Raw genomic sequence first — 13,027 nt, 5'->3', positions numbered from 1 at the left:
GTATTCTCTTTTCTGGGCAAGGTGTTGGAAAATAAAACAACTGTAAAGTTGTGTACTTTGTTAGAAACTTTCATGTCCAGAATAAATTGTAGAAAGATACCATATTTTTTTTCAAAAACAAAGAAAGAAAAATAGGTGTAATTTCTTTGGAAAGTGACTCAACTGTAAGGAGCATAGGAACCATACAAAGACATCATTTTGGATGTCTTAATTAAAGAATTAAAGAAGTAGCGATTTATATTTTATCTCTGTTTTATTCTGAAAACAGAAACATCAAGTCTGGTCTCACACTCAAAAGAGGGCCTACATTTCTATCCAGCAGACCAACCTCAGAATCCACAATGTCTACAAGAAAATTGTTAGTAATATGTGGATGGACAGATAGGGTTAGCTGGCACTCATTTTTGATATAATGAGCATTCCTAGAGGAAAAACTACTTGTGTGTGTATTTTAAATAATGGAGCTACCCATCTTGAAGCTTACCAGGATAAAATTATGTAACCAGCTTCCCATTATTAATGGCAACTCAGGGACAGAAAGGCACCAGACCACGGGCTCAGCAAATCACGCTGACGGTGACAGAAGTTTGCTGTCTACTGCCATATTTCTCTGGACCGCACAGCTCCTGCCCCTGTCCATGCACTCACAGCACGTGTAAATTTGTACAGACACAGGAAACGTGATATGCATCGATATACAAAGATTTTCTCCGACAATAAAGAAACTGGTCTACACCTGGTTAAAAGCTGGATACAACTAATACATACACTATACATGTTACCTTGCATCATTTTCATCTTGCTCTTTTTAGACCACTAGCCAAAAGTTTTAGCTGCTAGTAGCAAATTTCACTCAGTTGAAAGGTAAATGGTTGAGCATACACTCCTAATCAATCACAGCACAAAATGAAACAGGTTTTAATAGTTTCTTTAATTTGGTTCATTGGTTTTGTTTGTTTTTAATGTGAACCTGTCTTCCATGGTATAATAACAAACCAAGACAATGTGCTCAGTCAGATCCCTGTCTTAAATTAACTGTTTCATAAACTTCTAATCTGCTTTTAAAAGACAAACATAACTAAATAGTTGTTGCTACTGTATTCCTGTTCATACTTGGAAACTATAAATTATTTAGAACAAGAACTGTCTGGTGGGTGAGGAATTAGTTAGATGGTCGCATCCAGAGGGTAGCTCTACGTCCAGATGGAGACTGGTGACGAGTGGCGTCCCACAGGGGTCCATATTGGGCTCTCATCTCTGTAATTCCCATTGCCAATAATACTCTAGCTTTCGCCAATAATATTCTAGCTTTCTCTCTATTCCCAATTATTAAGTCTTCAGCTGCGTGTAACTGCATATGCCAAATACTGGCTTTCTATCTTCTTTTGGATGAGTATGCACTCTGTCACTCTCCTGTTTCTTAATCTCTTTAATTCTCTAATAGGAAATTCTGAAAACAATAAATAGCAGTGTGCTCCCAGAAAGATTCCTACCAAAAATGCCAACCAAATGTAGTTTGGTTTAGGCACCAAAATAGTACTGCTTTTATAGAATAGCTAAAGGGGGTTTATAAAAAAGATGGGGGCAAACTTTTTAGCAGGGCCTGTTGCGACAGGACAAGGGGGAATGGCTTTAAACTAAAGGAGGGTGGATTGAGACTAGATAGAAGGAAGAAATTTTTGACACTGAGGGTGGTGAAGCACTGGCACAGGTTGCCCAGGGAGGTGGTGGATGCCCCATCCCTGGAAACATTCCAGGTCAGGTTGGACGGGGCTGTGAGCAACGTGATCTAGTTCAAGATGTCCCTGCCCACAGCAGGGGGGTTGGACTAGATGGCCTTGAGAGGTCCCTTCCAACCCAAACTATTCTATGATTCTATGAACTTCTAGACGTATTTAAACAGAGCTTTCCACTAGAGATCATGAACAAAAACTGTTCAAGTTTTTATTATCAAAGATTATTAAGATAACTACATAAAATGAGTAAATATAGCATCAGGCTAAAGGAAGAAGCAAAACAAATCAAAAATACTTGCCTGGGTAACAAGTGGCTCCAATAGCCTCTCTACTGTGAGAGTCCTTATTTCCAAACTTTTGGGGTCCCATTTCAAAATGATAGGTGACGTTGCAGAAGTCATACTCCCTAGAACAGAAAAAATGACACAATATCCATGAATATTATTAGTGTAATAACCAAATATTGCATATAATTTATTTAAAGAATAGCATATATGCTGTTGTGGTGGCTTGACGTTGGCTGGATGCCAGGTGCCCACCGAGCTGCTCTATCACTCCCTTCCTCAGCAGGATGGGGAGGGTAGAAATAAGATGGAAAAAACTCCTGGGTCAAGATAAAGACAGTTTAATAAAGCAAAAGCAAAGGCCGCACATGGAAGCAAAGGAGAACAAAAGATTTATTCTCTACTTCCAATCAGCAGGCAATGTCCAGCCACTTCCCGGGATGCAGGGCTTCAATACACATAGCGGTTTCTCTAGAAGACAAATGTCATAATAACGATTGCCCCCCCTCCTCCCCCCTTCCCTTAGCTTTTATTGCTGAGCAGATGTCATATGGTATGGAATATCCCTTTGGTCAGTTGGGGTCAGCTGTCCTGGCTATGTCCCCTCCCAAGATCTTGCCCACCCCCACCCTACTGGTGAGGGGGAATGTTGGAGGGACAGCCTTAATGCTGTGGAGCACTGCTCAGCCGTAGCCAAAACACTGGTGTGTTATCAACACCTTTCTACATACCAATACAAAGCACAGCACTATGAAGGCTGCTGTGGGGAAAATTAACTCCACCTCAGCCAGACCCAATACAGCTGTTCCCGTTCACATATAAAATACTTCTCCATAATCTTGCTAGTGTTCCTTTACTCCCGAGAACACCCAGGTGCACCACTGTCACATCCACTGAGTGCTTAAACATTTATATTCAGAAATTTTTTCTCTTCTATACCCTTAAGAATAGGTACGCTATCATGCTGCATACATGTTGTATTGGGTGTACGTGGTAAGGTTTTGGTAGCAGGGGGCTGCAGGGTGGGCTCTGTCAGAAGAGGCCAGGGGCTGCCCCATGCTGGATATAGCATGGACCCATCATAGGACACCGTTGAGCCCATCAGTGATGCTGGTGGCACCACTGAGAAATCACATTTAAGAAAGGGCAAAATGCTGCCTGGCAGCATGAGTAGTGATGTAAAGAAAGTGTGAGAAACGCTCCTGCAAATCCCGAGGTCAGAAAAGGAGGAGGAGGAGGTGCTCCAGGCGCCAGAACAGAGATTCCCCTGCAGGTATTTCCCTGCAGCTCATGGAGCACCACACTGGAGGTGTGGAGCAGGTATTACTGCAGGCCATGGAGAGAGAACCCAATGTCACAGCAGATGGATATGTCCTGAAGGAACTGCAGCCCGAGGAGAGCACACGCAGGAGCAGCTTTATCCTGAAGGACTGCAGCCCATGGAGAGAACCCACAGGGGAGCAGGGGAAAAGTGTGAGGAAGGAGCAGCAGAGATGAAGCGTTATGAACTCACTGCACCCCCCATTCGCCGACTCCTCTGCACCACTTGGGGCGGGAAAGGCAAGGAAGTAGAAGAGTGAGGAGTGAAGGAGTGATGTTGAGACTGGGAAAAAAGTGAGGGTGGGGGAAGGTGGTTTAGATTTTATCTTTTTTGTCCTCTTGATCCAACTCTATTTTAATTAGCAATAACTTAAATTGATTTTCCCCAAGTCAAGTCTGTTTTCCCATGATGGTAATTGGTAAGTGATTGCCCTTTATCTCCACCTATGAGGTTTTCATCCTATTTTCTCCCCCGTCCTGTTGAGGAGGGGGAGTGAAAGAGCGGCTTGGTGGGCACCTGGCAGCCAGCCAAGGTCAACCCACCAACACATGGAATACAACAAATTCAACAAGTCTGTTCAGCTCTTTGAGTAAAACTTCCCCAAAGTATTCAGGATTTCTTAATTTTGCACCAAAAATAGCAGTACTGATTTAAAAATAAAAAGGATTCTCCAGACCATCTTAGGCTTAAAAGCTTAAACAAGGCCTAAAACAAAGCCAACTGTAAGTTGCTGTCATTTTATTTGCCATTTCAGGTTTTCATGAAATTTTCAAGTTAGTTGAATTCATTTTTGAAATTCCAAATACAGAAAAATCCAGCCATCGGGTTGTAAGACACATACAATGCACCTCATAGAGCTGGAAAGTGATATAAGTATTTGGTGACAAGCAATGCCACATGTAAACTAGCTTGTCCATACAAAAAAAAAGGAGACAGAAAAATTTGATGAAAAAAATGTTCATTTTAAATAATTCTGGTTTAAATATTTCCCTTTATTTTAAAATTAAAATAAAAAAAAGTCCCATATCCCTAGAACACTATGAGAACTTTAGCAGGGAAAGACAAACCAATAATATCATATTGTACATTGCATAAGTGAGATCCAAATCAAGCCCTCTGTATATCCCAAATGTTTAAAATTGTTTTCTCCAAAAAGCTATGTTTAACTGACAAGCTAATTTCACTAATACAAAAAACACCCAAACAATTCAGTGACCAGAAGCAAAAGAAGTTCAGCTATTGCTCCGTGAATAACAATCCACTTCATAAAGCTTAATTCAATAAGGTACGTATTCAGTACTTAGCAACGTTATCTAGTATATACAAAATAAGTTCTACTGCTTTATTCAGGAGAATGTCTCAACTAATTACTATCACTCAAAACTAACAGGCTAGAAAGTCTATGCAAAATTCATTCACAGTCTGCAAAAAATTTTCACTGTATTACTAGCAGACAACTTAAAATACTTGTTCAAAAAGAGAGGCGTATCAGAACGCCCTAATCAATGTATTTATAAATCACATACAAAAACAGCCCTCAGTCTCCTCTCATTCGCAGACATTTGGTAGCAGAATTATCTGATAATATCTGGTGTGTGCTAAAATTGCTATTATTCAGTTTCCACCCGTCTACAAAAAATCATTAGGCTTCATGTTTTACAATGCTGAAAATATCCATACATGAGATTAAAGAAAACTATGAGACAAGTTTCTAGTTGCTGTAAACATGGATAATGTGGGAGCTATTCTCATTTTTCCAACAGACAATGTTTAATCACCTTTCGGAACCTGTTTCCTTTTTATAAAAAGATGGTTGCTACTCCAGTTGGCCTCTGTATTCAAAAGTAAGTTTTAAGTAGACAATTATTCTAGTCAATAATTTATGAGTTATGGTACTTTTAAATGTGTCAGATACCGTTTCTTTCTTTTTAATAAGCATGCACTTTACCTCACTATTAACATGGGTACTCAAACATACACCTCTCATTATACAAAAATATATTCAAAGCTGTAACATAGTCCAAAGCCTACAAAAGCAAACTAATTTCAGTGGATGGCAATTGTACAGGTGACACAAAAGATAACCTGGATGATCAGTTGTTTCAATCCAAGTACTACCCAGTTTCAACCTTTACTAAAAAATACAAAAATTCAATATGAAAGGGTGAGCAATGCTTTCAACTATAAAAAGGATACAAACAAAAGAAAGCCTCAATTAAAACCTATAAGAAAGCTTTTCATTTGCGGTAAAATCTACCCCACAAAAGCAAAGAAGTAAAATTAAAAAGTCAAATTAGTGCATTTTCCTCAACATTTTTCCAGCTGCTGTCACAATAGCAATTTTAAATGACAAAAGACTAAAAAGAAGTTACCTCTGCAAGTGTATGTACATGAAAAGATGGAATATTTCTTCCTTGCCATTTCTACAAAAATCTTCCCAGACTGAACAGGTAAACAGGGACTGCTCGGTTGGATAAAGGAAAGGATGCCAACCATATCTTACAACTATTTGACCAAATATTCCCCAAACAATCAGCTTTAAGTACTTCACTGAAAACATAAATTGCTTTATAGCCTACACATGGCTTGCGGCTGTGCAGTACCTGTGAGGAAGATAACCCATGTGAGCAGAGGATAATGGCATCCCATAACATTTTTCATATAAACATAAAAGCGTATCATGATAAAAGAAAAAAGTAGTAGCCATGAGTAAAAGAGATCTTTCCTATTACCTTCTAGACTAGACTGATATCCACTGTTTTCTTAAGTAGCTTAATTTTTTTGCTTTCCCCTGGAGTTTCCAACTTTTGTCATTTTTTAAATACTCAGCAACATACTTGGACAACAATCCATTCTTCTTCTTTCTTCAAAATGTGAAATTAGGTTTCTCATCTGAGTTCCATCCTCTGTAATTTAGAAACATGTACTGATTGCTCTTTGGGGTAAATCTCATTGAATTAAAATTCACAGGGTGTTTTTATGATTGCAGAGTTAAGAAAACATTTTTAGCAGAAAGTTTCAGTGAAACTTATTCTCTGCTGTTCACATATATTATCAACTGGCAACATGTGATTATTAAGTTTGAATTTGAAATTTGTTATTATCAAATAAGGAAAATAAGTTAATAGCACTGTTAATAATACTTCGAAGTATACAGATGATTGCAGTCCTAATCCTGAAACTAGCTCCACATCTTTTCAAGAATATATTTAATGAATTCAATTGCCTAACCGTACTTTCTCTTCCTAGAACATGTGCCAAAATATGTCCATCTCTTATTTTAAGCTTTTAGCTTTTCCTAAATACAGCAAAACAGAAATGCCTCTACCCAGTCCGGTAACTATTATTCAATGTGAACTTTTGTTTAGGCAGTGTGTCTTCAAAGCCTATCTGTGAAGAAAATAAGTATTTACTTTAGTCAACAATTCATTACAGTGAATTCTTATATTATAGCCAAAATCTGACTGTGCCATTGGAATTCTTTGTTAATGTAACAGTCACCAAAAATCTAACCCCACAACCACCCTTATCACCAACCTTTTCAAACCGCAGAATTTTACTGTTTGGAACCTTCCACAAAAACAAAATATTCTGCACGTGAAATTACTTGTTTGTCTATCACACTACAGCATAGTTTTCCTCCACAATAGTCCTGCTTTCCTTGCGACTTACACAAATGTACATTCTGATGGTCATAAACTGCTCGCAAGTGACAGCGCATCTCATTTCTACGCTGCAACTTAAATGCAACCGTAAAAATATTTTAACTCTAAATGAGCTAAAGCAACGTTTGCTGAAGTAAACTGATAAATTTTTACAAATATAAGCATTGCCAACCAAGAGCAGGCCTCCAGTTGTTAGTCCAGTTCACATCTGCAATGCAGAACACTGCAGACATAAAAGACAGATGCTAAACATTTCATACTGAATAAAGTAAAAACCCATTCTACCTGATTCATAGCAAATCCGTAAGATTAATCGGGTGGCAATACTAGATTGACAATACTGGCAGCACAAGTCTGTACTTCCCACAGTATATTTGCTACTGGAAGGCAGAAAATGATCTTCATTGGTGAGAAAGCAAGCTGTCCAGCAAGGTAGAAAGTCAGTAAATTGAGAGGAGGCAAAAGGCAAAATAATTTAGCCCTCATTTCCAAATATTAAATTTATAATAGCCCTAATGCTTCAAGAGATTTATATGGACTATTAAAAGAAGTATGCTTTAAAAAGGATTCTCCCACAACAATTATCATCTTGGCTTATAGTCCACATGTCCAGATTAATGGGGCACTTCCACATGCTTTAAACCGACCTCATCTTCCACAGCTGAGAGGCCAGTTCAGAGCTTTCTGCATGTTTCTATCCTTTGCACTTTGTACCACTGCTGTAAATTCCATCAAGAACATAACCTGGTGGAACATTAACTAATCCTACAGAAGAAAAATGAGTTTTCAGTTCCCTGCCTAACTCCAGAGCCACACGAGTGACAGCATCAGCAACAAGCAAAGCTCTGAACACGGCAGCAGAGCTGAAGGGGAGGACAGGACTGCCTTTTCAGCAGCAGCACGGACACAAACTGGTTTAAGATGATTGAGAAACTGAACGACACAGTATGTGCTTTCTTGGTTTGCATCCTTAGATTGAGAACCATGTCAAAACAACCACCTCTCTACATGGAGACAGGCTTATGTGAAGAATATGGAATTCCTTACAGCAGGATACACAATCGCTTGAGGCAGATATAGAAAAATTCTGACTGACTTCACAGATGCATTTATGTGCTTCACTGGGAGCTAGAAATCTAAATACTTGAATGGTTTTATCCTTGAGTACGCCTACAGAGTATAACAGCGTGACATTAGAGAAGCGCAGGCGGGCTCTGAATTACCTCATACAGGTACAGGGTAGGCTGGAGCACAGGACAAACTAGCTCAGACATTAGAAATACTAGCAACGCACACAGTCCTAGAAACCCCACCTCTTGGCTCATTTGGCTGGCAGAGGACTGCAGTGATACCTGGTGGATTCTACTGTTACCTTATGTTTATCTGCAGTATTGAGCAATGCAGACGTAGATCGTGATCTGACCTGAGCGACGTTAAGTGCTGTTGCAAGAGCTCTGATATTCAAGGGAGCCTGGTTTCCAACACTCTTCTCAATCCATTTGCCCATTCTCTGTCTCTACTAATACAAGTAGAGACAGAATAAAATGAGTGCATAACAACTGCAAAGAAGGGAAATAAAAGGAAAATGCTAAGAGCATAGAGACTAACATTGAGGAGTAAAAGAGCAATGGAAAAGGGAACAGAGAACATCCCTTTCTACAGATAAAAGCACCTATCATTAGTCAATGACAGCCCAGTACAGCCTCCAGCAGATCTGGCTGAAATGATCAGAGTTGACGTGGGCAGTTCCCATCACCTTGCTTAAAAAAAGGAGAAAGAAGAAAGAAAGAGGGGGGAAAAAAAAAAGAAAAAAGATGGAGCAGGATGGTTTGGAGGAACATCTGTCTCCGCATGTTTGAACAAGTTTTTGACATACTTGTTTATTTTGTTTCATAAATATGACTCTTCTCTCTTCTTTCCTAAAACTTTGGCAGGAAAAAACAAGCCAAAATAAACCTTTAGGCCCCCCTCCCAAGCTTAACCACATCAGGAATTTTTAATTCGAGCTTTTCTAAGCTCTCAACTTCCTTTTGGATTCACAGCCTTCTCCCCTTCTGCTAACCCTCCACCTCCATGTTGGGTTGAGATTCTGGTCTGGCCTCAACAAAACAAAGTTCTTAAATGGAAGCAGCCCATTATGCAAACACAGACTTCTAGTCAATAAACCATTAAGTAAAGGAGGAAAAAGGCCTTGACAAGGGGAGGATTACCTTGGTAACAAAGCCAGTTGGTGGCCATGGAGTGCCCTGACACAGAAACAGGAAAGCTATAAAAAGGCAATGGCTGAGTCATTCACACTTTTCAGTCACATTAACCACCTCAGTCTTGGAGGCAACTGCCTACACCAAGACCTGACTGAGGCAGAAGAGAAAATTGCCTTCAGAAATCGAAGAGGCCATGAAGAACTCACAGGGTAAGCGGCAACTGCAGTGTAAGGGTCAGCGTAACAGAAAGGCTCCACCTACACCCACCCGCACAACCTGCTTCCTCTTCTGCGTTAATTAGAAACAGTGATAATATGCTTCCAAATTCTGGGCAAAGCCTAGCTGTGTGCAATGTCCAAATTGTTTTTATCTACTATATGGCTTAGAAAAATAATTCTACTTTAAAGGCTCACACATCTACAGCTACAGATTGATTATCTGTTTGGGCTCTCACATCAGCACTGCCCGAGATGGCCCTGAGGAACGTGGTACCACAATGTGGCAGTGGTTGTACAAACCTACATTCCCTTTGGTCCAGCACACCTTTCAGCTGCATCCAGTCCCTCAGAGGGCCACTTCAGAAGGTTTAGACAAACAATAATATGATTCTGAGGACAATCTGTAGACACTGGGACAAGAAGCTGGACTATGAATTCAGTTCTCACGTGGAGTTTACTACGCAGAAGATCCTCACTCTAGGAGGATGTTAGATACAATACCCAATTCTTAAAATACCTAAAAATCTAATGGTTGGTTCTCCCTGAGTAACCTGGTGATTTTGGGAAGTCTATCAGTAGGTGTCCTGGTTTAACCTCAGTTGGCAACTGAGCACCACACAGCCGCTCGCTCACTGTTCCTGCCCCCCATGGGATGAGGGAGAGAACTGGAAGAGCACAAGTGAGAAAAACTGGTGGGTTGAGATAAAAAAAGTTTAATCATTGCAATAAAATAATAATAATAATGTAATAATAATAATACACAAAGCAAGTGATGCACAATGCAATTGCTCACCACCTGCCGACTGATGCCCAGCCAGACCCCGAGCAGTGGCTCCCCCGGCCAGCTTTCCCCCAGTTTATGTACTGAACATGACGTCCCATGGTATGGAATGTCCCTCTGGCCAGTTGGGGTCAGCTGTCCCGGCTGTGCCCCCTCCCAGCTTCTTGTGCACCTCCAGCCTTCTCAGTCGGTAGAGCATGGGGAGCTGAAAAGTCTTTGACTAGTGTAAGCACTGCTCAGCAACAACTAAAACATCGGTGTGTTATCAACATTGTTCTCCTGCTAAATCCAAAACACAGCACTGTACCAGCCACTAGGAAGGAAATTAACTCTATCCCTGCCGAAACCAGGACAGTAGGAAGGATGAAAAATAGGGGGAGATTCACACTTGTTTACTCAAACATTAGGAGTAGAATTGCTTGATGTGAAAGGTAGTTTACTCCAAGATGAGTAAGCAATGAAAATGTTTGAAATGTTTTAAACAGTCATACATAAATTTCCTACATTCAAATAATTTATCTTGCATTATTCATAAGAACATGCTTTTGTCCGCTAAATAACTTTTACTGTCAAGGTAGGGGAGTTTCTTAAAATGCTTAGTGAAACTGAAGATTTTAAGGAACCTATACCAAAAGGGAGCCCAAGCCCCAGCAAAAGATTGCCAAGTCACTTCTGTACAAAGGAATATTTTTCCACAAATCGCTCTGTATTCACACAGCTCTTCAGTGCCTCCTAATAAAAGTCTTCTCACAGAGTTCTGGACGTGATCAAAGCCTCTGAGCTCACTGCTGCTGGGATGCTGGTTCACATAGGATCATACTGCAAGCCCAGGAGAACCATCTGCACCAGGTCCTTGGTGCAGATCCGATGCTCTGCATTCTCTCTCCATCATACTTCCCCCAAAATGACTCTAAATTTCTACATAGAGCAAAGTAATACCTTTATAAGACATTTAGGTTACTGTAGATACAGTCACTTTACATAAATGACCCTCCTTTTTAGTAATTAAACCATATCTTTTAAAAACTTTTTTCAAGTTCGGTTCCTTCTTAAGAAAACATTAATCTCACATCTTGCAGAAAAAAAAATATTAGATTTTTATTCACTAAAAAAATATTAAATTTTTATTCACTAAATCTACTTACCCTCTTATTATTTTTATTCACTGTATTAAACTGGCATTAGTAATACCAGTTTACATTTTACAAGAGCAGAGAAGTATTAAGCATCTTTAGTTTAAACTAATGCATATTTTCTCCCCTTGCAACACAGAATTTATACCTCAAATTCCAACAGTTCTTCAAAAAAAGTTCTTGAACTTGGCTCTAACGATGACTTTGCAAGCTTCTGCACGTGCGGGTCATCCTTTCACTGAGAGTATCTTATTTACAATTCCTCATACTTGGAAGCTACAATTAACCTTACCTCTGTATTTCCCTGCAGCTTTTCTTCATTTCTCTGAAAGAGAACTCTTTATTCCACAAGATCAACCATTGCTACCTTCAAATGCAACAATTTCCATTTTTTCCTATGGAGAGTCAAAGCTTTAGGGCTTTTTGCATTTTTTTGGTTTGGTTGGCTTTTTATAAGAAGACTATTTCCCTGCTAGTTTCAGTACAGTAGTAGTACTGCTGGTAGTATCTCTACAAGTCTTTCTCCTTCATTAAGCTTTAAATTATCTAACCACTAATTATTTTAATTAAGAGGTTTTTGCTCTTGTTCCTCAGATGCAACACTATTTTCCTGCACTGAACAGAATCTTTTCGTTATCTGAACTACAGATACAACCAGCCCAAAGCTTGTACAATTTCACTGTGACATACTGGATGACAACAATCTCCCCTTGTCCTTGTAAAGTCTACAAGCTTCCATACTATGGAGAAGGAGATGTTCCATTTTCCAATTCCATAATTAACACATTAAACGGGACTGTTTTCAAACAAAGCCCTGTGGGAGTACCATTGACATTTTCCTCAGCAATTAATATTAAGGGCCATTAATAACCTTTCTGAACATTCCCTCCAACTTCCAGATGCACACATTGTCTCGTTGCTGGTATCTGCATTTGTGAATCTGTTCATCAGCTGCCTCTGAGAAGTTTCTAAAAATCTTAGACAAAGTTATCATCTAACCTCGTGTTCATTAAATCTGCTCTTTCTTTAAACCTGTTAAAGAAAGTTGCTCTATCCCTCGGAATCCCATTCAGAATAGGCCTCATATACTGATAGAAGCCACATGTACCATTCCATAATTATTTACCACTGTTCCACTAATCCAAAAAAAGGACAAAGTAAAAATCTGTAATGATGGAAATAAGTTTTAAGAACAACAACTAAATTGCTTAACTCTGCTTGATCTCTTATTATTGAAACTTTTCCTGATGTTATTCTTATGCTGATGGATGTTTTAAATAAAGCACAATGCATAGATAGCCATCCATAATGACATCCAAAAACTTCTATCTTCCCCAGCTGTGCGTTCGCAGGATTTGCTGTAGTTTTGCTAGTCCGGAAATACAGAAATACAATGTGGCATAAGAATCACATCACCATTATATTCTCAAACGAATTAATTTAATTAAAGATAATAAAGGTCCGTGTTTCCTATTCAGAACAGTCCTTTTTTCAAAAGGAAATAAGTAATGTAGACAATCGGAGAAAACATACAATTCCTAATGTAAAAGATGGCATGCAAAGCCATTAACAGTGCAGATGACATGCTTAATGAAAACAAATTTTTAAAAAGTAGCTGTTTCTCTAAAAACCTACACACAATTTTGGGAAAAAAATCTAAGTTAAAGAGAGAGACCACAGCTCCT

The 13,027-nt window shown here is 39.2% G+C and overlaps 1 protein-coding gene across 4 annotated transcripts in view; it reads right to left on the bottom strand.

Moving 5' to 3' along the window:
- CTNNA2 (catenin (cadherin-associated protein), alpha 2) overlaps positions 1–2,142 on the bottom strand; it is a 478,985-nt gene extending 476,843 nt beyond the window's left edge. For 3 of the 4 annotated variants that reach the window (XM_009331865.1, XM_009331864.1, XM_009331868.1), the window contains exon 1: positions 2,036–2,137. In XM_009331865.1, the coding sequence (XP_009330140.1) occupies positions 2,036–2,137 (102 nt within the window). Of the gene's footprint in view, positions 1–2,035 lie in introns of all 4 variants that reach the window. The other variant, XM_009331867.1, reaches the window with a different exon arrangement.
- Between the last annotated feature and the right edge of the window lie 10,885 nt (positions 2,143–13,027).

This window comes from Pygoscelis adeliae, unplaced genomic scaffold, assembly GCF_000699105.1.
Source record: "Pygoscelis adeliae isolate BGI_AS28 unplaced genomic scaffold, ASM69910v1 Scaffold209, whole genome shotgun sequence".
In the NCBI taxonomy this organism is placed as follows: domain Eukaryota; kingdom Metazoa; phylum Chordata; class Aves; order Sphenisciformes; family Spheniscidae; genus Pygoscelis; species Pygoscelis adeliae.
Note: the sequence above shows the minus strand (reverse complement) of the source record. Positions and strands in the feature narration are given on the sequence as shown.